Below are 25025 nucleotides of genomic sequence, written 5' to 3'. Positions count from 1 at the left end.
GGAGAACCAAATCCGCTGTGCCCATGGTGCGGAAAATACCGTGCGGAAACGCTGTGTTCTATTTTCCGCAGCATGTCAATTTTGTGCGGATTCCGCAGCGTTTTACACCTGTTCCTCAATAGGAATCCGCAGGTGAAATCCGCACAAAAAAACACTGGAAATCCGCTGTAAATCCGCAGGTAAAACGCAGTGCCTTTTACCTGCGGATTTTTCAAAAATGGTGCGGAAAAATCTCACACGAATCCGCAACGTGGGCACATAGCCTTAGGGTTAGGGTTGGAATTAAAGTTAGGGTTGGAATTAGGGCTAGGAAATCGGGTTAAGATTAGGCTTGTGGTTAGGGGTACGGATAGGGTTAGGGGTGTGTTGGGGTTACAGTTGTGGTTAGGGTTGGGATTAGGGTTAGGTTTGGGATTAGGGTTAGGAATAGGGTTGGGATTAGGGTTACGGGTGGGTTGTGGTTAGGGGTGTGTTGGGGTTAGGGTTGTGATTAGGGTTATGGCTACAGTTGGGATTAGGGTTAGGGGTGTGTTGGGGTTAGTGTTGAAGTTAGAATTGAGGGGTTTCCACTGTTTAGGCACATCAGGGGTCTCCAAACGCAACATGGCGCCACCATTGATTCCAGCCAATCTTGCGTTCAAAGTCAAATGGTGCTCCCTCCCTTCCAAGCCCCGACGTGCGCCCAAACAGTGGTTTACCCCCACATATGGGGTACCAGCGTACTCAGGACAAACTGGGAAACAACTATTGGCATCCAATTTCTCCTGTTACCCTTGCGAAAATAAAAAATTACTTGCTAAAACAATTTTTGAGGAAAGAACAATTATTTCTTATTTTCAAGGCTCTTCATTATAAACTTCTGTGAAGCACTTGGGGGTTGAAAGTGCTCACCACACATCTAGATAAGTTCCTTGGGGGGTCTAGTTTCCAAAATGGGGTCACTTGTGGGGTGTTTCTACTGTTTAGGCACATCAGGGGCTCTGCAAATGCAACGTGACGCCCGCAGACCATTCCATCAAAGTCTGCATTTCAAATGTCACTACTTCCCTTCCGAGCCCTGACGTGCGCCCAAACAGTGGTTTACCCCCACATATGGGGTACCAGCGTACTCACAACAAACTGGGCAACAAATATTGGGGTCTAATTTCTCCTGTTACCCTTGTGAAAATAAAAAATTGCTTGCTAAAACATCTTTTTTGAGGAAAGAAAAATGATTTTTATTTTCACGGCTCTGCGTTGTAAACTTCTGTGAAGCACTTGGGGGTTGAATGTGCTCACCACACATCTAGATAAGTTCCTTGGGGGGTCTAGTTTCCAAAATGGGGTCACTTGTGGGGGGTTTCTACTGTTTAGGCACATCATTGGCTCTGCAAACGTAACATGATACCCGCAGACCATTCCATCAAAGTCTGCATTCCAAATCGTCACTACTTCCCTTCCGAGCCCCGGCATGTGCCGAAACAGTGGTTTACCCCCACATATGGGGTATCAGCGTACTCAGGAGAAACCGGACAATAACTTTTGGGGTCAAATTTCTCCTGTTACCCTTGGGAAAATTAAAAAATTCTGGGCTAAAAAAATATTTTTGAGGAAAGAAAACACATTTATTATTTTCACGGCTCTGCTTTATAAACTTCTGTGAAGCACTTGGGGGTTCAAAGTGCTCACCACACATCTAGATAAGTTCCCTTGGGGGTCTAGTTTCCAAAGTGGGGTCACTTGTGGGGATTTCCTACTGTTTAGGCACATCAGGGGCTCTGCAAAGGCAACGTGACGCCCGCAGAGCATTCCATAATGTCACTACTTCCCTTCCGAACCCCGACGTGTGCCAAAACAGTGGTTTACCCCCCACATATGGGGTATCAGCGTACTCAGGAGAAACTGGACAACAACTTTTGGGGTCCAATTTCTCCTGTTACCCTTGGGAAAATAAAAAATTATGGGCTAAAAAATCATTTTTTGAGAAAAGAAAAATTATTTTTTATTTTCATTGCTCTGCGTTATAAACTTCTGTGAAGCACTTGGGGGGTTCAAAGTGCTCACCACACATCTAGATTAGTTCCTTGGGAGGTCTAGTTTCCAAAATGGGGTCACTTGTGCGGGAGCTCCAATGTTTAGGCAAACAGGGGCTCTCCAAACGCGACATGGTGTCCGCTAATGATTGAAGCTAATTTTCCATTCAAAAAGCCAAATGACGTGCCTTCCCTTCCGAGCCCTGCCGTGCGCCCAAACAATGGTTTACCCCCACATATGGGGTATCATCGTACTCAGGACAAACTGGACAACAATATTTGGTGTCCAATTTCTCCTATTACCCTTGGGAAAATAAAAAATTCCGGGCTAAAAATCATTTTTGAGGAAAGAAAAATATTTTTTTATTTTCATGGCTCTGCGTTATAAACTTCTGTGAAGCACCTGGGGGTTTTAAGTGCTCACTTTGCATCTAGATAAGTTCCTTGGGGGGGTCTAGTTTCCAAAATGGCGTCACTTGTAGGGGATCTCCAATGTTTAGGCACACGGGCTCTCCAAACGCGACATGGTGTCCGCTAACGATTGGAGCAAATTTTCCATTCAAAAAGTCAAATGGCGCGCCTTCCCTTCCGAGCCTTGCCGTGCACCCAAACAGTGGTTTACCCCCATATATGAGGTATCGGCGTACTCAGGAGAAATTGCCCAACAAATTTTAGGATCCATTTTATCCTGTTGCCCATGTGAAAATGAAAAAATTGAGGCTAAAAAAATTTTGTGTGAAAAAAAAGTACTTTTTCATTTTTACGGATCAATTTGTGAAGCACCTGAGGGTTTAAAGTGCTCACTATGCATCTAGATAAGTTCCTTGGGGGGTCTAGTTTCCAAAATTGGGTCACTTGTGGGGGAGCTCCAATGTTTAGGCACACAGGGGCTCTCCAAACCTGACATGGTGTCCGCTAGCGATGGAGATAATTTTTCATTCAAAAAGTCAAATGGCGCTCCTTCCCTTCCGAGCCTTACCATGTGCCCAAACAGTGCTTTACCCCCCCATGTGAGGTATCGGTGTACTCAGGAGAAATTGTCCAACAAATTTTAGGATCCATTTTATCCTGTTGCCCATGTGAAAATGAAAAAAATTGAGGCTAAAATAATTTTTTGGCGAAAAAAAAAGTACTTTTTCATTTTTACAGATTAATTTGTGAAGCACCTGGGGGTTTAAAGTGCTCACTATGCTTCTAGATAAGTTCCTTGGGGGGTGTAGTTTCCAAAATGGGGTCACTTGTGGGGGAGCTCCAATGTTTAGGCACACGGGGGCTCTTCAAACGCGACATGGTGTCCGCTAAAGATTGGAGCCAATTTTTCATTCAAAAAGTCAAATGGCGCTCCTTCCCTTCCGAGCCCTGCCGTGCGCCCAAACAGTGGTTTACCCCCATATATGAGGTATCAGCGTACTCAGGACAAATTGGACAGCAATATCCAAGTCACATAACTCTCTGGTTTAACAGAATAAAAATTAAAAATGTGAAAATTGGGAAATTTTCTAAATTTTCGCCAAATTTCCGTTTTTTTCACAAATAAACTCAGAAATTATCGACCTAAATTTACCACTAACATGAAGCCCAATATGTCACGAAAAAACAATCTCAGAATCGCTAGGATCCGTTGAAGCTTTCCTGAGTTATTACCTCATAAAGGGACACTGGTCAGAATTGCAAAAAATGGCCAGGTCATTAAAGTCAAAATAGGCTGGGTCATGAAGGGGTTAAATAGTAGCTGCTGACATCAATGATGAAAGGAGGGTGTATTCTTTTCTCTCCTTCAAGATGCTGTCTTCTTATGATTGTCAATCCCATTCAGAGGAAGAAGTACAATCCCCAAAAACAAATACTGTATTTTTTGGATTATAAGACGCACTTTTTCACCCCCAAATTTGGAGAGAATGGGGGTGCTTCTTATAATGTGGATTGACCTCAGCGCTGAAATCTCATCTCCTGAGATCTTGGTGTCAAGATCGCCATCTGCGCATGCGCCGCCCCTGCCAGCCACTTTCCCGGAGTCCACCACACAGTAAACCATGGAACTGAGCGGCACTCTGGCCTTTCACAAAATGTCGGCAGAGCCCCCCGCAGCAGCATCGGACACCCGCAGCGGTGCACCGCACATCGGAACCTAATCCCAGCCTGCGGCCTGCAGCATCACCCCACTCCTGCCTCCTCCAACAGCGATCCTGGAACCCCGCATCACCGCAGCCATCACCCCTGGTAAGCAATAAGATGCATGGATTATAAGAAGCACCAACATTTTATTTAAACATTTTTTTTTTTTTTTACTATTTTTCTCCTCAAAATTTGGGGTGCATCTTATAATTCGGAGAGTCTTATAATCTGAAAAATACGGTATGTGGTAACAACCAGTTGAACTATAACACAAATAATGGACTAAACTTTACAAGGGCACATATCCTCTGGATTACAGTCACTAAACATGCCAGTCCACCTCTGACCGGTTGTCGTGGGCGACTGCGCCGCCACGTTAATGTTCTACTCACAGCATCACACAGTGCATGATATCCTCTGGATTGCAGCCAGGAACCATATCCTCCAGTTTACAGTCACTATACACGCCAGCCCACCTCCTGAGACCAATTGCCGTGGGCGACTGAACCGCTGTGGAAGATGTGGGTGCCAGGCATCTCAGTTCCCCTGGCTGTTTGGCTCCCCTGGCCTGTGTTGCCTCACACAGATGGAGTGCTGCAGAGCTGACTGCTCTGTACTCCTCCAAACACCAGACTGACTCTGACACTGACACAACCAAACCCTATACTGCAGGGTTTTTAACTAGCAACCTGTGGCCTTCAGCCATATGGAAAACCCGACCAGGAATGAAGTGGACTGCAGCACTACCGTCCTGTTGTCTGTTTCAAAACACCAAAAGCCCAGAGCAGGTTTTCCCTAAATCTGCCTTGGACAACCAGCATGTCCAAGACCTATACTCACTTTAGTCTGCATTGCAACCACGGCTATGCCTGTGACTGCAATGCCCTATCATGGCCTCAATACACCTCCAAACACATCCTGGGGGAACATACAGTGACCCTCACATGTAACACCAGTCACTGCCTCACATACGACATCATCCTTTTAAGATATGGAATGCTTGGTGTCAGATGTTTGCCTTGGCAAATGTCCCAATGAAGTAACAAGAGAAGTGCTGGTCAACCCCTTTAAGAATGTTCACACAACAGTATTCTTTTTGAAATATTTAGGATTGTTATATGCATTCTACTTGCTGATGTTTATTGGTCATTGCCTACAGTACATTTTCTAGTCATTATCATTTAGTGTTCTAAATTGCTTTCCCTTTTAGACATGTGACTTTTACTGTAACTTTTTTAATACGATTCATCAATAAAAAAATTATGAAATAAAATCTGAAATAACTTTTTCTCTGTGTAATTTCTCTGATGTGTAATAAAATATAATTTCTTTGTTAAACATTTTCTAATTCTCAATATGAAAATGGCTTCTCCTGTGTGTGGCTTCTATGATGAATACAAAGAGTGGATTTACATAGACAGTACTGCGATGTTTATACGCACTCATCCGCATGCCTGTGCATATTTGACACTTCAAAAAATGCAACAGGTTGCATTCGCCGGACACCGCGAAACAACGCATGTGTACGCATCCGCATCCAAACGGAGGCAAACACATGTCCCTGCATACACAATGTTAAAGAGAGGTACGCAAGACGCATGCGGATCTATACGCTGCGCACAGATATGCTAATGTGTACCTGGACTAAAACATGTTTTCTGGGTAAAACATTTCCCACATTATGAAAATGGCTTCTCCCCTGTGTGAATGCTTTTATGTTTAATGAGTTGCCCTTTGAAAGTAAAACATTTCCCACATTCTTGACATGAATATGGCTTCTCCCCTGTGTGAGTTCTCTGATGTGCAGAAAAAGTTGATTTCTTGTTAAAACATTTTCTACATTCCAAACAAGAAAACGGCTTCTCTCCTGTGTGAATTTTCTTATGTGTAACAAGACTTGTTTTGCAGGTAAAATATTTTCCACATTCTGAACATGAAAAGGGCTTCTCCCCCATGTGAGTACTTTTATGTTTACCGAGATCTCCTTTGCTAATAAAACATTTCCCACATTCTTGACATAAAAATGGTTTCTCCCCTGTGTGAATTCTCTGATGTACAGTAAGACTCGATTTCTTGGTAAAACATTTCTCACATTCTGAGCATGAAAATGGCTTCTCACCTCTATGAGAGCTTTTATGTTTAATGAGACTCCCTTTGCAAGTAAAACATTTCCCACATTCTGAACATGAAAATGGCTTCTCCCCTGTGTGACTTCTCTGATGTACAGCAACACTTGTTTTCTTGGTAAAACATTTCCCACATTCTGGACATGAAAATGGCTTCTTCCCTGTGTGACTATTTTTGTGTGTAACAAGATTTGTTCTAGAGGCAAAATATTTCCCACATTCTGCACATGAAAATGGCTTCTCCCCAGTGTGAATTCTCTGATGTACAGTAAGAGTTGCTTTCTGAGTAAAACATTTCCCACATTCAGAACATGAAAATGGCTTCTCCCCTATGTGAGTGCTTTTATGTTTACTGAGATCTCCTTTGCTAGTAAAACATTTCCCACATTCTTGACATGAAAATGGCTTCTCCCCTGTGTGAATTCTCTGATGTACAGTAAGACTTGCTTTCTGAGTAAAACAGTTCCCACATTCAGAACATGAAAATGGCTTCTCCCCTATGTGAGTGCTTTTATGTTTACTGAGATCTCCTTTGCTAGTAAAATATTTCCCACATTCTTGACATGAAAATGGCTTCTCCCCTGTGTGAATTCTCTGATGTACAGTAAGACTTGTTTTCTGGGTAAAACATTTCCCACATTCTGGACATGAAAATGGTTTCTTCCCTGTGTGAGTTACCTTATGTCCAACAAGATTTGTTCTGTCAGTAAAACATTTCCCACATTCTGAACAAGAAAATAGCTTCTCCCCTGTGTGAATTTTCTTATGTCTAACAAGATTTGATTTTTGGGTAAAATATTTCCCACATTCTGCACATGAAAATGGCTTCTCCTCTGTGTGAATTCTCTGATGTACATTAAGACTTGCTTTCTTGGTACAACATTTCCCACATACTGAACATGAAAATTGCTTCTCCTCCATATGAGCTTTTTGATGTCCAGCATCCCTATTGTTATTCTCATTTTGCTTAACAGTCTGTAATGAATCAGAATATAGGACTTGTTGACAAGGAGTAGATGATAGATTTTTGCTGTAAAGAGCTGGTGGTATATGTGGAATAAAGTCATGCTCTTCATATATATATGGTGTGATACCATCATCAGCTGCTTTAAAATCTGTAACTGTGAGATGTCCTTCTGATGCACAGTCACCTGCCAAGAAAAAAAATATTTATTTCTACATAAATGCTGCCTTTGGAAACAAATTTTATTAAAATTAAATTACTAACTTACGAAGACGGGTACAAATTGTAGACTTCAATGCAAGGACTAATGGATTATCATATTAAGCTAGGAGGTTGTACAATTTTTAACCCTTAATGACCAGGGGTATATCAGTTTTTGCATTTACGTTTTTTGCTCCCCTTCTTCCCAGAGCCATAACTTTTTTATTTTTTGGACAACATGGCCATGTGACAAGTTGTACTTTTGAAAGACACCACGGGTTTTAATATATCGTGTACTGGAAAATGGGAATATAATTCCAAGTGAGGTGAAATTGCAAAACAAAGTGCAATTCCAGTTTTTTTGGTGGTTTTTTTTTACAATGTTCAATAAATACTAAAACTACTGACCTGCCAATATGATTCTCCAGGTCATTACGAGTTCATAGACACCAAACATGTCTAGGTTCATTTATATTTAAGTGGTGAAGAAAAAATCCCAAATTTATTAAAAAAAAAAAAAAGCGTACCTGTAGTGTCTCCATTTATCGTGCTCCGAGGCTGGGTGAGGGCTTATTTTTTACGCAGCAAGCTGATGTTTTTATTGATACCATTTTGGTGTAGATACGATCTTTTGAGCACCCGTTATTGCATTGTATTGCAATGTAGCGGTGAACAAAAAAACTTAATTTTGACGTTTCGAATTTTTATTCTTGTTACACTGTTTAGTGATCGGGTTAATTCTTTTTTTAATATTTTCTTTTTTTATATTGATAGGGCGATTCTGAACGTGGCGATACCAGTTATGTGTACGTTTGATTTTTTTTATATGTTGTATTTTGAATGCGGCAAAAGGGGGGGTGATTTGAACTTTTATATATTTAAAAAAAAAAATTAAACATTTTTTTTTACTTTTTTGCATGCTTCAATAGTATCCATGGGAGACTAGAAGCTGCAATAATGTTGCTTCTGCTACAGTCAGGAGATGATCAGATCCCCTGTGTGTAGCAGAAATGTTCACTTGCTATGAGCACCGACCACAGTATGGTGCTCATAGCAATCTGGCAATGACAAACATAGAGGTCTGCTGCAGACCTCTGGTTATCATGCCGACCCATCGGCGATACGCGATCATGTGACGGGGACACCAATGGGCAGGATTAGCACTGGCTTCCAGTAAGCTAAGTTAAATCAGAGACTGACAGCGGCATTTAACTAGTTGACAGCTGCAGGTGGATCGCGATTCCACCTGTGGCTGTTACAGAAACATGTCAGCTGTATAGATCAGATGTCATGTGCCTGGAAAGGTGCAGGCTCAGCTATGGAGCCCGCACCAGAGGGAATCCGGCATGGGCGTCCTATTACGCCCAATGTCGGAAAGGGGGTAATTCTTCTTTTACAGCTATTTTTTATAGATTTATGTTTAATGTCCTGGTCATCAAATTTTTCTAATGAAATGTTCAGTTTCAAATTAAAAAGAGGCCTGTAGGTCAGTACTATCAGGTGGTGTCTGTCTCCAACACTCCGTGAAAGCTACATGAACAATAGAATAGAAGAAGGTAAAGGGGGAAGAGAAGTATTGTTGTGTATAAAGAAGCCATGACTTTAGAGCAGGTGGAAGGTTGAATTAGCTTATGTATTTTTGTAAGTATTTTCATAAATTCAAAGAGACTCCAAATTGATCCCAAGAATATTAAAATAGTAGCTGAAGGGCCCGGCGTTGCCCGGGTATAGTAACTATGGTTAGATATAGCACCTCACTTCTCTCATTTTCCCATCAAGCCTCTCATTTTCCCCCTCACACCTGTCATTTTGACCTCACACCTGCCATTTTCCCGTCGGTATATACCTTTATGTCATCTCCCCTGTATATAGTATATACCTGTATGTCATCTGCTGTATATAATATATGCCTGTATGTCATCTCCCCTGTATATAGTATATACCTGTATGTCATGTCCTCCTGTATACAGTATATACCTGTGTGTCATCTGCTCCTGTATATACCGGTGTCATCTCCCTTGTAAATAGTATGAATCTGTATGTCATCTCCTCCTGTATATAGTATATGCCTGTATGTCATCTCCTCCTGTGTCTAGTATGTACCTGTATGTCATCTACTCCTGTGTATAGTATATACAGTGACTTGCGAAAGTTTTCGGCCCCCTGGAACTTTTCAACCTTTTCCCCCATATCATGCTTCAAACATAAAGATACCAAATGTAAATTTTTGGTGAAGAATCAAGAACAAGTGGAACACAATTGTGAAGTTGAACGAAATGTATTGGTTATTTTACATTTTTGTGGAAATTCAAAAACTGAAAAGTGGGGAGTGCAATATTATTCGGCCCCTTTACTTTCAGTGCAGCAAACTCACTCAAGAAGTTCATTGTGGATCTCTGAATGATCCAATGTTGTCCTAAATGCCTAATGATGATAAATATAATCCACCTGTGTGTAATCAAGTCTCCGTATAAATGCACTGTACCTGTGTGTCATCTCCTCCTGTATATAGTGTATATACCTGTATGTCATCTCCTCCTGTATATAGTATATACCTGTGTCACCTGCTCCTGTACTGTATATAGTATATTCTTGTGTGTCATCTGCTCCTGTATACAGTGTATACCTGTATGTCATCTCCTCCGGTATACAGTATTTACCTGTATGTCATCTCCTCCTGTATATAGTATATATCTGTATGCCATCTCCTCCTGTATACAGTATATACCTGTATGTCATCTCCTCCTGTATATAGTTTATATCTGTATGCCATCTCCTCCTGTATACAGTATATACCTGTATGTCATCTTCTCCTGTATATAGTATATACCTATATGTCATCTACTTCTGTATATAGTATATACCTGTATGTCATCGCCTCCTGTACATATTATATACCTGAATGTCATCTTCTCCTGTATATAGTATATACCTGTATGTCAGCTCCTCCTGTATATAGTATATACGTGTGTCATCATCTTTGTATATAGTATATACCTGTGTGTCATCTCCTCTTGTATTAGACCTCGTTCACACGTTATTTGGTCAGTATTTTTACCTCAGTATTTGTAAGCTAAAACTTGGAGTAAAACAATCAGAGGAAAAGTATATTAGAAACACGTCACCACTTCTGTATTTTCCTCCCACTCCTGGTTTTGGCAAATACTGAACGTGTGAATGTGGCCTTATACATAGCCGCCACCTGCAGCGCTTCACTCTTCTCTATACAGAGCCTCATTGTGTAGCAGCACCTCACTTCTCTCATTTTCACCCTGACATCTCATTTTGCCCCTCACATCTCTATCCATGAGGCTCCTCCCTTTTCATTGACGTCATACCTCACAGAAACAACTCCATTCTAGACACGACGGAGCTAGATGTGGCCTGTGCCTGCTATGCGGAGTGGGGGCAGTCAACTTTATATATTAGATAACTTTTATTTACCAATCTAAAAAAATTACCTCAGGCTGAGAGGAGGGGGTATTTGGAGGTGCAACGCTGCTGCGGGTGTTCGGTGGTGCAGGAGCTCCGCTGACATTCTGTTAAAGCCCAGAGCCCCCCCACTTCCATGGTTTACATTGCGGTGGACTCTGGGAAGATGGCCCATGGCGGGAAGGGGGGGTGGAGCAGTCACAGATGGAGATTTCGATGCCAAGATCTCTATCCACGCATGCAGCCGCCATTTCCACGAGTTAACCATCGAACACCTTGCAGCGTTGCACCTCCAAATACCCCTTGCTCCCAGCCTGGGATCCACAGCATCTCACCACTTCTGCCTCCTGGGACGCCACTACACTACAGCTGCAACCTACGGTAAGCAATAAGAGGCATGGATTATAAGAAACACCACCATTTGGTTAAAGTTTTTATTTGATTTTTCTCCCCAAAATTTGTGGTATGTGTTATATTCCGGTGCGTCTTATAATCCACAAAATAAGGTATATATAGATACAGTGGTCAAAATAAATATTTGCTAAACTGCCAATTTTGCACGTTTTCCCACCTACAAAGAATGGAGAGATCTGTAATTTTTATCGTAAGTACACTTCAACTGTGAGATACAGATTCTAAAAATAAAAAAACAGAGAATCACACTGTATGATTTTTACATAATTAATTTGCATTTTAATGCATGAAATAAGTATTTGATACAAAACAAAAGCAGAGCCTAATATTTGGCACATAAACTTTTGTTTGCAATTACAGAGGTCAGACGATTCCTGTAGTTCTTGACTAAGTGGGATTTTGGCCCACCCCTCCATACAGATCGTCTCCAGATCTTTCAGGTTTCAGGGCTATTGCTGGAGAACATTGAGTTTCAGCTCCCTCCAAAGATTTTCCACTGGGTTCAGGTCTGGAGACTCGCTAGGCCACTCCAGGACCTTGAAATGCTTCTTACAGAGCCACTCCTTTGTTGACCTGGCTGTGTTTTGAGTCATTGTCATGCTGGAAGACCCAGCCACGACCCATCTTCAATGTTCTTATTGAGGGAAGGAAGTTGTTGGCCAAAATCCTGCGATACATGACCCCATCCATCCTCCCTTCAATATGGTGCAGTCGTCCTGTCCCTTTTGCAGAAAAGCATCCCCAAAGTATGATGTTTCCCCCACCATGCTTCACAGTTGAGACGGTGTTCTTGGATTGTACACATCCTTCTTCTTCCTCCAAACATAGCAAGTGAAGTAGATACCAAAAAGTTATATTTTGGTCTTATCAGACCACATGACCTTATTCCATGCTTCCACTGTATCATCTAGATGGTCAATGACAAACTTCAAAAGGGCCTGGACATGTGCTGACATGAGCACGGGGACCTTGGGTGCCCTGAAGGATTTTAATCCATGACGATGTAGTGTGTCACTAACGGTAATGTTTGAGCCTGTGGTCCCATATCGCTTCAGGTCATTGACCAGATCCTGTCATGTAGATCTGGTCTGATTCCTGACCTTTCTTAGAATCATCATTGCCCCACGAGGCAAGATCTTGCATGGAGCCCCAGACCTATGAAGATTGACAGTCATCTCATGTTTCTTCCATTTTATAAATAATTGTGCCAACAGTTGTTGCCTTCTCACCAACCTGCTTGCCTATTGTCTTATAGCCCAGCCTTATGTAGGTCTACAATTTTGTCCCTGATATCCTTAGACACTCTGAAGTCTCAACACTAAGGGTACCGTCTCACATAACGATTTACCAACGATCACGACCAGCGATACGACCTGGCCGTGATCGTTGGAAAGTCGTTGTGTGGTCGCTGGGGAGCTGTCACACAGACCGCTCTCCAGCGACCAACGATGCCGAGGTCCCGGGTAACCAGGGTAAACATCGGGTTACTAAGCGCAGGGTGTTGTGAATTAGACTTTTTGGCTCCCTCTTGTGGTCACTAGTGATATGACACTTTGATATTCCTTCCCTTGCTTGGTACCCACCTGGCCTCGTTAGTCCAGGGGTGTCGCTATTTGAACTTCCTGGATTTTCAGTCTGGTGCCTGGCATCGTTGTAATCAGATCCTTCTGTTTGCTCCTTTCTGCTGGTCCTGGTTCTTTGCAAAATTAAGCTAAGTCCTGCTTTCTTGTTTTTGGTTATTTACTGTGCTCTTATTTTTTGTCCAGCTTGTACTAAATGTGATTCCTGATACTGCTGGAAGCTCTAGGGGGCGGATGTTCTCCCCCCGTGCCGTTAGACGGTTCGGGGGTTCTTGAATATTCCGCGTGGAGTTTTTGTGAGGGTTTTTGCTGACCATAGAAGTCATCTTCCTATATTCTGCTATTAGTTAGTGGGCCTCTCTTTGCTAAAAAACCTAGTTCATTTCTTGCGTTTGTCTTTTCTTCTTACTTCACCGTTATTATTTGTTGGGGGCTTGTATCCTACTTTTTGGGGTATTTCCTCTGGAGGCAAGAAAGGTCTTTCTTTTCCCTGCTAGGGTTAGTTAGTTCTCCGGCTGGCGCGAGACGTCTAGAATCAACGTAGGTACGTTCCCCGGCTGCTGTTATTTGTGTGCTAGGTTCAGGTATATGGTCAGCCCAGTTACCACTGCCCTATGAGCTGGGTTTTATGTTTGCAGACTTTGCTATTTGTCTTTGAGATCCCCTGCCATTGGGGTCATAACAGTATGCCAGGCCCTAAGTGAATATTTAATGCATTGCAGAAGTGGGATTATAAGAAAGGAAATTCTGAGTTTTTTTTTTTTTTTTTTTTTCTTTCCTCCCCTTTATCTCAGAGTGGCTGGAGCCTTGCTGCAGACATGAATGTCCAGACCTTGATTACTAGTGTGGATCAGCTTGCTGCTCGTGTGCAGAGTATTCAAGATTTTGTTACTAGCAGTCCTATGTCAGAACCTAAAATACCTATTCCGGAATTGTTCTCTGGAGACCGATTTAAATTTAGAAATTTCAGGAATACTTGTAAATTGTTTCTATCTCTGAGACCTCGTTCGTCTGGAGACTCAGCTCAGCAAGTAAAAATTGTTATCTCTTTCTTACGGGGCGACCCTCAGGATTGGGCCTTCTCGTTAGCGTCAGGCGATCCGGCTTTGGCAGATGTTGATGAGTTTTTTCTGGCGCTTGGGTTGCTATACGAGGAGCCCAATCTTGAAATTCAGGCAGAAAAAGCTTTGCTGGCTATCTCTCAGGGCCAGGATGAAGCTGAAGTTTATTGCCAAAAATTTCGGAAATGGTCCGTGCTTACTCAGTGGAATGAGTGTGCTCTGGCCGCAAATTTCAGAAATGGCCTTTCTGAAGCCATTAAGAATGTGATGGTGGGTTTCTCCGTTCCTACAAGTCTGAATGATTCCATGGCGTTGGCTATTCAAATTGACCGGCATTTACGGGAGCGCAAAGCCGCTAATCCTCTGGTGGTGTTGTCTGAACAGACACCTGAGTTAATGCAATGTGATAGAGTTCAGACTAGAATTGAACGGAAAAATCATAGACGTCAGAATGGGTTGTGTTTCTACTGTGGTGATTCTACACATGTTATATCAGCATGCTCTAAACGCTTAACAAAGGTGGTTAGTCCGGTCGCCATTGGTAATTTGCAACCTAAATTTATTTTGTCTGTGACTTTAATTTGCTCATTGTCTTCCTATCCTGTTATGGCGTTTGTGGATTCAGGTGCTGCCCTGAGTCTTATGGATCTGTCGTTTGCCAAGCGCTGTGGTTTTGTTCTGGAGCCTTTGGTTAATCCTATTCCTCTGAGAGGTATTGATGCTACGCCATTGGCGGAAAATAAGCCGCAGTTTTGGACACAGGTGACCATGTGCATGTCTCCTGAACATCGAGAGGTGATTCGTTTTCTTATTTTGCATAAAATGCATGATTTGGTCGTTTTGGGTCTGCCATGGTTACAAACTCACAATCCAGTTTTGGATTGGAAGGCTATGTCTGTGTCAAGTTGGGGCTGTCAGGGAATTCATTGCGATTCCCCGCCGGTGTCTATTGCTTCCTCTACTCCTTCGGATGTTCCTGAGTATTTGTCTGATTATCAGGATGTATTCAGCGAGTCCAGGTCCAGTGCTCTTCCTCCTCATAGGGACTGTGACTGCGCTATAGATTTGATTCCAGGTAGTAAGTTTCCTAAGGGAAGATTATTTAATCTGTCTGTACCTGAGCATACCGCAATGCGTTCGTATATTAAGGAGTCTCTGGAGAAGGGACATATTCGTCCATCCTCTTCCCCTCTTGGTGCGGGATTTTTCTTTGTGGCCAAGAAGGACGGATCTTTGAGACCTTGTATAGACTATCGACTTCTGAATAGAATCACTGTTAAATTTCAGTATCCTTTGCCTCTGTTGTCGGACTTGTTTGCCCGGATTAAGGGTGCCAAGTGGTTCACCAAGATAGACCTTCGTGGTGCGTACAACCTTGTGCGCATTAAGCAGGGAGATGAATGGAAAACTGCATTTAATACGCCCGAAGGTCATTTTGAGTACTTGGTGATGCCTTTTGGGCTCTCTAATGCTGCTTCAGTGTTTCAGTCCTTTATGCATGACATCTTCCGGAAGTATCTGGATAAATTTATGATTGTTTATCTGGATGATATTCTGGTTTTTTCTGATGATTGGGACTCCCATGTAAGGCAGGTCAGGATGGTGTTTCAGGTTTTGCGTAAGAATGCTTTGTTTATTAAGGGCTCAAAGTGTCTCTTTGGTGTGCAGAAGGTTCCCTTTTTGGGTTTTATCTTCTCCCCTTCTGCTGTGGAGATGGACCCAGTCAAGGTCCGAGCTATTCATGATTGGACTCAGCCCACGTCGGTTAAGAGTCTTCAGAAGTTCTTGGGTTTTGCTAACTTCTACCGTCGTTTTATCGCTAATTTTTCTAGCGTCAAACCTTTGACGGATATGACCAAGAAAGGTTCTGATGTTGCTAACTGGGCTCCTGCAGCCGTGGAGGCTTTTCAGGAGCTGAAGCGCCGGTTTACTTCGGCGCCTGTTTTGTGTCAGCCTGATGTCTCGCTTCCCTTTCAGGTTGAAGTGGATGCTTCTGAGATCGGTGCAGGGGCCGTTTTGTCGCAGAGAAGCCCTGGTTGCTCAGTAATGAGACCATGTGCTTTTTTTTCTAGGAAATTTTCGCCTGCTGAGCGGAATTATGATGTTGGCAATCGGGAGTTGTTGGCCATGAAGTGGGCATTTGAGGAGTGGCGTCATTGGCTCGAGGGTGCTAAGCATCGTGTGGTGGTTTTGACTGATCACAAAAATCTGATGTATCTCGAGTCTGCTAAACGCCTGAATCCTAGACAGGCCCGTTGGTCATTGTTTTTCTCCCGTTTTGACTTCGTGGTCTCGTACCTGCCTGGTTCAAAGAATGTTAAGGCTGATGCTCTTTCTAGGAGCTTTGTGCCTGACTCTCCTGGAGCCTCAGAGCCAGTTGGTATTCTTAAAGAGGGAGTAATCTTGTCGGCCATTTCTCCGGATTTGCGACGTGTGTTGCAGAGATTTCAGGCTGGTAGACCTGACTCTTGTCCACCTGACAGACTGTTTGTTCCTGATAAATGGACCAGTAGAGTCATTTCCGAGGTTCACTCCTCGGTGTTGTCAGGGCATCCGGGAATTTTTGGCACCAGAGATTTGGTGGCTAGGTCCTTTTGGTGGCCTTCTTTGTCACGGGATGTGCGGTCATTTGTGCAGTCCTGTGGACTTGTGCTCGGGCTAAGCCTTGCTGTTCTCGTGCCAGCGGGTTGCTTTTGCCCTTGCCTGTCCCGAAGAGGCCTTGGACACACATTTCCATGGATTTCATTTCGGATCTTCCAGTGTCTCGGGGCATGTCTGTCATCTGGGTGGTATGTGATCGCTTTTCCAAGATGGTCCATTTGGTGCCCTTGCCTAAGCTGCCTTCCTCTTCTGATCTGGTTCCGTTATTCTTTCAGAATGTGGTTCGTTTGCACGGCATTCCTGAGAATATCGTGTCTGACAGAGGATCCCAGTTTGTTTCCAGGTTCTGGCAATCCTTTTGTGCTAAGATGGGCATTGATTTGTCGTTTTCATCTGCCTTTCATCCTCAGACTAATGGCCAAACTGAGCGAACAAATCAGACTCTAGAGGCTTATTTGAGATGTTTTGTTTCTGCAGATCAGGATGATTGGGTGACCTTCTTGCCGTTGGCTGAGTTTGCCCTTAATAATCGGGCTAGTTCCGCTACCTTGGTTTCGCCATTTTTCTGCAACTCTGGTTTCCATCCTCGTTTTTCCTCGGGAAATGTGGAGCCGTCTGACTGTCCTGGGGTGGATTCTGTGGTGGATAGGTTGCAGCGGATTTGGGATCATGTGGTGGACAACTTGAAGTTGTCACAGGAGAAGGCTCAGCGTTTTGCCAACCGCCGCCGCGGTGTGGGTCCCCGACTTCGCGTTGGGGATTTGGTGTGGCTGTCTTCTCGGTTTGTTCCTATGAAGGTCTCCTCTCCTAAATTTAAGCCTCGCTTCATCGGTCCTTATAAGATTTTGGAAATTCTTAATCCAGTGTCCTTTCGCTTGGAACTTCCTGTGTCGTTTGCCATTCACAACGTGTTCCATAGGTCTTTGTTGCGGCGGTACGTTGTGCCTGTGGTTCCTTCTGTTGAGCCTCCTGCTCCGGTGTTGGTTGGGGGCGAGTTGGAGTACGTGGTGGAAAAGATCTTGGATTCTCGTCTCTCCAGGCGGAGGCTTCAGTATCTGGTCAAGTGGAAGGCCTATGGTCAGGAGCATAATTCCTGGGTGGTCGCCTCTGATGTGCATGCGGCCGATTTGGTTCGTGCCTTTCACGCTGCTCATCCTGATCGCCCTGGTGGTCTTGGTGAGGGTTCGGTGACCCCTCCTTAAAGGGGGGGGGGGGTACTGTTGTGAATTAGACTTTTTGGCTCCCTCTTGTGGTCACTAGTGATATGACACTTTGATATTCCTTCCCTTGCTTGGTACCCACCTGGCCTCGTTAGTCCAGGGGTGTCGCTATTTGAACTTCCTGGATTTTCAGTCTGGTACCTGGCATCGTTGTAATCAGATCCTTCTGTTTGCTCCTTTCTGCTGGTCCTGGTTCTTTGCAAAATTAAGCTAAGTCCTGCTTTCTTGTTTTTGGTTATTTACTGTGCTCTTATTTTTTGTCCAGCTTGTACTAAATGTGATTCCTGATACTGCTGGAAGCTCTAGGGGGCGGATGTTCTCCCCCCGTGCCGTTAGACGGTTCGGGAGTTCTTGAATATTCCGCGTGGAGTTTTTGTGAGGGTTTTTGCTGACCATATAAGTCATCTTCCTATATTCTGCTATTAGTTAGTGGGCCTCTCTTTGCTAAAAAACCTAGTTAATTTCTTGCGTTTGTCTTTTCTTCTTACCTCACCGTTATTATTTGTTGGGGGCTTGTATCCTACTTTTTGGGGTATTTCCTCTGGAGGCAAGAAAGGTCTTTCTTTTCCCTGCTAGGGTTAGTTAGTTCTCCGGCTGGCGCGAGACGTCTAGAATCAACGTAGGTACGTTCCCCGGCTGCTGTTATTTGTGTGCTAGGTTCAGGTATATGGTCAGCCCAGTTACCACTGCCCTATGAGCTGGGTTTTATGTTTGCAGACTTCGCTATTTGTCTTTGAGACCCCCTGCCATTGGGGTCATAACAGCAGGGCCACGCTTAGTAACCCGATGTTTACCCTGGTTACCAGCGTAAAAGTAAAAAAAAAAAAAAACGTACATACTCACATTCCGGTGTCCGCCAGGTCCCTCGCAGTCTGCTTCCCGCACTGACTGAGTGCCGCCGTAAAGTTAAAGCAGATCACAGCGGCGACGTCACCGCTGTGATCTGCTCTCACTTTCCGGCCGGCAGCCAGTCAGAGCGGGAAGCAGACGGCAAGGGACCTGAAGGACACCGAAATGTGAGTATGTACGTTTTTTTTTTTTTTTTTTACTTTTACGCTGGTAATCAGGGTAAACATCGGGTTACTAAGCGCGGCCCTGCGCTTAGTAACCCGATGTTTACCCTGGTTACAAGTGAACGCATCGCTGGATCGCTGTCACACACAACGATCCAGCGATGACAGCGGGAGATCCAGCGACGAAAGAAAGTTCCAAACGATCTGCTACGACGTACGATTCTCAGCAGGGTCCCTGATCGCTGCTGCGTGTCAGACACAGCGATATTGTATGGATATCGCTGGAACGTCACGAATCGTACCATCGTAGCGACAAAAGTGCCACTGTGAGACGGTACCCTAAGACAAGGGTGTATCTCTAACTAGCCTAGGAAGATGATGTCACAGAGATGCATCAGGCAACTTGTAAAATTCGAAGGCGGAGCACAGCAATGGGCTGCGGTCGTATGGGAAGGTAGCCAAGCATGGCCAGGACAAGTAATTAACACCACTATCTCCAATGATTAGATCTACCAGTGGGGGACACAGGGGACTGGCTCTTTATCGACAAGCCAATGATGGCACTGCTTGCCTGTTCATCATTATCCAACCTGTACTGAATACACAGCCAGTGCTAAAGACATCTCCTGCCTGTCCGTTATATTTCAAACTGTACTACTGCAGCTGCTAATGCCCTTAAACAGCCAGAAATCTTTTGCCTGTCTATTACGTTCCATACTGTGCTGCCCACGAGATGGAACCCTGACCTGAAAAGGGTACATCTAAGAAAAAACTCACAAAATGGGATAATTTTTGGACAGTTAAAAGTCATTGCTTCTTCACAGCTTCCAATGTACTGTACTTCCCTTAGAAGGGATGCCTACCCAACACAGAATTAAAATTTACAAAGACATTAAACAGATGTCCCCCAAAATTTTACTTCTCATAGCTAAAATAAGACATTGCTTTCATTTCGCATACATTGCGATGCAGAAAATAGTACAAATTCAATAGAGTCAAACACATATTTGTACCAACCAGTGAATAAGTAAAATATACAGGCTAAGACTTACTTGCCCTGTTATCTGAAAGAATCTCATCTTTACACCGCACATTACTCCTCACATATGTTTCTGTAGTATTAATATTGATCAGATCTTCATCCTGAAACAAATATTGTAAAAGTCACAGACAGATGGAGAAGTCACATCTATCATCAGCTCTAGTCCTGCCATCTCCACCGTTCTCATTACACAAGTATAAAATGTATAATACAGGAGGATAAAACAGCACAAGATCTTCACAGCAGCCTACACATCATAGGAGCGATCTCATGACACCTTCTCTCTATCTACCTGATGATCCTGAGGAACACTAGGACTCTCTTGTTTACAGTCCTGTGGTAGAAGAGGATGGGCACATCTCTGTGGTGTTGTCCTCTTACTGGGTAGAACTGGAGGAAACACATACAGGGACTGAATTCATTCTTTACATACAGATAATTATAGGCTGTATTTAATACTATCTATTACCTGGTGATATGATGGGCTGGGGAACCTCCATGACGCCCTTGTACTGATCTTTGTGTCCTTCTAAATACTCCCACTCCTTCATGGAAAAATATACAGCGACATCCTGACACCTTACTGGAACCTGATAAATACAATGATACCGTCATCTCCCCGATCCCTTCATAGCATTACTGTATAATGTCCCAGCATTCCCAGCAGTGTCACCTCTCCAGTCAGCAGCTCAAGCATCTTGTAGGTGAGTTCTAGGATCTTCTGGTCATTAATGTCCTCAAGTATCAAGGTATCAGATGGAGCTCCGGTGATTGGGCTCAGGGGTCTTCCCCATCCCTCAGACACAGGGTTCTGACAGCGCTCACTAGAGGTCTTTTTCACTACTGTATAATTCTGGTTAAGGAGAGACGCATTAATAAATCTCACTACAGACATTTCCAGAGTCCTCACCTCTCCAGTTCTGTCCATCTGTTATTCCCATAGATGAGAATGATGAAATGTGACATCATCAGAATCTCTCACCTCTCCAGTAAGCCGGAAGAGAATTTCTAAGGTAAGATGTAATATTCTCTCCTCCATCTTGTCACTGTTCCTTTCCATCCTTGATGGGTCACTCAGGAAAATTATTTTATATAGAAGATCTCCACTGAGAGGATAAGATATTGTAGATACCTGAATGGGAAGAAGACGAGCCGATAAGTAACATCATAAAGAATTCCGTGTAAAAACACAATTACTGGACACTTTAAATCCAATCACTGGCAGCAGAAATGATGCTGACATGTATAGCACGCAGGCCCAAAAGTTACCCTGAGGCCCATAGCAATTTAGTTATGTCCTGTTTACTAAAAAAAGTGTAAGGCTACGTTCACATTTGCGTTGTGCACCGCAGCACCCACGTGGCACAAAGCGGAGAAGAAAGCCGCCGCTCCCAGCACAGAGACCCCACGCTGCAGCGCTACGATGAGGTAATGGGGGATAGTCCACGCACTTTCCTGTGAGACGCCCCCTCATCGTCATCAGGACCACTCCCCCCCCCCCCACCACCATATACACCCGGCGTACAAGGCGTATAAGACGACCCCCGACTTTTAAGAAGATTTTCAGGGGTGAAAAAGTCTTCTTATACGCCGGAAAATACGGTATTTGTGAAGCATAAAGGAAATGACACTTTTTTTTTATTATTATTTTAAAAATATAAATCTAACAATTGGGGACATGCATTTGTATTCAACCACCTGTAGTCTGATACTCCTAAATAAAATCCTGGGTGACCAAATGCCTCCAGAAGTCGCAGAATTAGTAAATTCAGTCCATCTGTGTGTAATTTGTTCTTAGTATAACTAAAGCTGTTCTGTGAAGGCTTCAGAGATTTATTTCAGCACTTTAGGGATCAAACAGCATCATGAAAACCAAGGAACAAACTCGACAGGTCAGGGATAAAGTTGGAGTAAAGCAGGGTTAGGTTATAAAAAAAAAAAAACAAGCTCTGAACATCTCACGCAGCACTGTTCAATCCATCATCCAAAACTGGAAGGAGTTTGTAAAAACTGCAAACCTACCAAGAAATGGCCGTCAACCTAAACTCACATACATCCCATGCAAGGACAGCACTTATTTGATGAAGCAGAAACACCTAAAGAAGGAAGGGCTCCATTCAAAAGCAAATGATGAAGAAAAATGAGTTTATTACAATAGATAATAAAAACAGAACCAAAGAGGTACGTAAAAAAATATATAACAGGTGAGAACAGCACATATTAGGAAAAAGGTGGCACAGCTTGGACACATACACTTGTCTATGTACTTGCCATTTATATTTCAGGCAATGAACGTTAACTTAAGCATTAGATGTCCCATAATGGCATAACTTGTACAATGTAAATCAGCAAAGGGCTGCAGATGGCAATAAGTATTCGCTATAAGCAGAACACACTTATCAAATCAGCCTGTATGTAGGCACGTTAAGGTACCTTCACACGAAGCGACGCTGCAGCGATAGCGACAACGATGCCGATCGCTGCAGCGTCGCTGTTTGATCGCTGGGGAGCTGTCACACAGACTGCTCTCCAGCGACCAACGATGCCGAGGTCCCCGGGTAACCAGGGTAAACATCGGGTTGCTAAGCGCAGGGCCGCGCTTAGTAACCCGATGTTTACCGTGGTTACCAGCGTAAAAGTAAAAAAAACAAACAGTACATACTCACCTGCGCGTCCCCCAGCGTCTGCTTCCTGACACTGACTGAGCTCCGGCCCTAACAGCACAGCGGTGACGTCACCGCTGTGCTTTCACTTTCACTTTAGGGCCGGCGCTCAGTAAGTGTCAGGAAGCAGACGCTGGGGGACGCGCAGGTGAGTATGTACTGTTTGTTTTTTTTACTTTTACGCTGGTAACCAGGGTAAACATCGGGTTACTAAGCGCGGCCCTGCGCTTGGTAACCCGATGTTTACCCTGGTTACCAGTGTAAAACATCGCTGGTATCGTTGCTTTTGCTTTCAAACACAACGATACACGGCGATCGGACGACCAAATAAAGTTCTGGACTTTATTCAGCGACCAGCGACATCACAGCAGGATCCTGATCGCTGCTGCGTGTCAAACTAAACGATATCGCTAGCGAGGACGCTGCAACGTCACGGATCGCTAGCAATATCGTTACAAAGTCGTTTCGTGTGAAGGTACCTTTAGACATAAGACTGCTATATAATCCAAGTAAACAAAGCATTAAAAGAAAGTGCAATTATAAACAAATAGTAACGGTCTAACAGCCACAGATAAATGAATAGTCAAACAAAACGGCCATTAGGCAAGTCCTGCACGTTAATTAAGCACTTTAATGTACATATAGAATAAAAGGAAGTAACATTCATTACCAGAAAGGGAAACAGAAACACATGGGCTACTTGCACAGTGAACAAGTCTGTAGGAACATGTTCACACACCACCAAGAAACTTCAAGACACAAAAGAGCACAGTATGACCAAAAACACTCTGTTGTACAAAAAAATCACAGTAATAAGCAAGTGCTAGTAAAAAGATAGAAAAAAACCCAGGGTATTTAGTTGATACGTTTTTTGCAAAAAATGTATACTAAGCTGCTCCACCAATCGTCAAGGTATACCCATATAGAGCAGTCCTAACTGATGTATGTAATCCCTATCTGATGTATTTACAACCTGATCATCTGTATATTACCTGTATAAGCAGGGTTCAGAGAGGGAATGTCCATGTGGACACGCTAAATGGAACAGCTTTTGTGCAAATGACCCACAAGGAGTGGTGGATAAAGGCCCCGTCTCACATAGCGAGATCCCTAGCGAGATCGCTGCTGAGTCACAAGTTTTGTGACGCAACAGCGACCTCAGTAGCGATCTCGCTATGTGTGACACGTACCAGCGATCAGGCCCCTGCTGTGAGATCGCTGGTCGTGTCGGAATGGCCTGGACCTTTTTTTGGTCGTTGAGGTCCCGCTGACATCGCTGAATCTGTGTGTGTGACACCGATCCAGCGATGTCTTCACTGGTAACCAGGGTAAACATCGGGTTACTAAGCGCAGGGCCGCGCTTAGTAACCCGATGTTTACCCTGGTTACCAGCGTAAATGTAAAAAAAAACAAACAGTACATACTCACCATCTGATGTCCGTCAGGTCCCTTGCCATCTGCTTCCTGCTCTGACTGAGATCCGGCCGTACAGTGAGAGCACAGCACAGCAGTGACGTCACCGCTGCGCTCTGCTCTCACTGTACGGCTGCAATCAGTCAGAGCAGGAAGCAGACGGCAAGGGACCTGACGGACATCCGATGGTGAGTATGTACTGTTTGTTTTTTTTTACATTTACGCTGGTAACCAGGGTAAACATCGGGTTACTAAGCGCGGCCCTGCGCTTAGTAACCCGATGTTTACCCTGGTTACCCGGGTGCTGCAGGGGGACTTCGGCATCGTTGAAGACAGTTTCAACGATGCCGAAGTCGTTCCCCTGATCGTTGGTCGCTGGAGAGAGCTGTCTGTGTGACAGCTCCCCAGCGACCACATAACGACTTACCAACGATCACGGCCAGGTCATATCGCTGGTCGTGATCGTTGGTAAATCGCTATGTGAGACGGGGCCTTAACTCTCCAGTCTTTTAGACGCAAGAGAACAATTATGGAAACAGAAACACATGGGCGGGCTACTTGCACAGTGAACAAGTCTGTAGGAACATGTTCACACACCACCAACAAACTTGAAGACACAAAAGAGCACAGTAAGACCTAAAACACTCTGTTGTACAAAAAAATCACAGTAATAAGCAAGTGCTAGTAAAAAGATAGAAAAAAACAGGGTATTTAGTTGATACGTTTTTTGCAAAAAATGTATACTAAGCTGCTCCACCAATCGTCAAGGTATACCCATATAGAGCAGTCCTAACTGATGTATGTAATCCCTATCTGATGTATTTACAACCTGATCATCTGGATATTACCTGTATAAGCAGGGTTCAGAGAGGGAATGTCCATGTGGACACGCTAAATGGAACAGCTTTTGTGCAAATGACCCACAAGGAGTGGTGGATAACTCTCCAGTCTTTTAGACGCAAGAGAACAATTATGGAAACAGAAACACATGGGCGGGCTACTTGCACAGTGAACAAGTCTGTAGGAACATGTTCACACACCACCAACAAACTTGAAGACACAAAAGAGCACAGTAAGACCAAAAACACTCTGTTGTAAAAAAAAAATCACAGTAATAAGCAAGTGCTAGTAAAATGATGGAAAAAAACAGGGAATTTAGTTGATACGT

General features: G+C 43.7%; 1 protein-coding gene across 2 annotated transcripts in view; it reads right to left on the bottom strand.

Annotated features, from left to right (window-relative positions):
* Positions 1-5205: 5205 nt before the first annotated feature.
* Positions 5206-25025, bottom strand: part of LOC143766280 (uncharacterized) — a 148552-nt gene continuing 128732 nt past the window's right edge. The window contains exons 2-7 of one of the 2 annotated variants that reach the window (XM_077253826.1): positions 20764-20913; positions 20455-20634; positions 20251-20371; positions 20074-20171; positions 19792-19882; positions 5206-7404 (exon numbers count right to left, since the gene is read on the bottom strand). In XM_077253826.1, the coding sequence (XP_077109941.1) occupies positions 5807-7404; positions 19792-19882; positions 20074-20171; positions 20251-20371; positions 20455-20634; positions 20764-20913 (2238 nt within the window). In that variant the 3' untranslated portion in view covers positions 5206-5806. The remainder of the gene's footprint in view (positions 7405-19791; positions 19883-20073; positions 20172-20250; positions 20372-20454; positions 20635-20763; positions 20914-25025) is intronic. The other variant, XM_077253828.1, reaches the window with a different exon arrangement.

Source organism: Ranitomeya variabilis, chromosome 4 (assembly GCF_051348905.1).
Source record: "Ranitomeya variabilis isolate aRanVar5 chromosome 4, aRanVar5.hap1, whole genome shotgun sequence".
Lineage (NCBI taxonomy): Eukaryota > Metazoa > Chordata > Amphibia > Anura > Dendrobatidae > Ranitomeya > Ranitomeya variabilis.
This window is presented reverse-complemented; position numbering and strand designations above follow the sequence as displayed.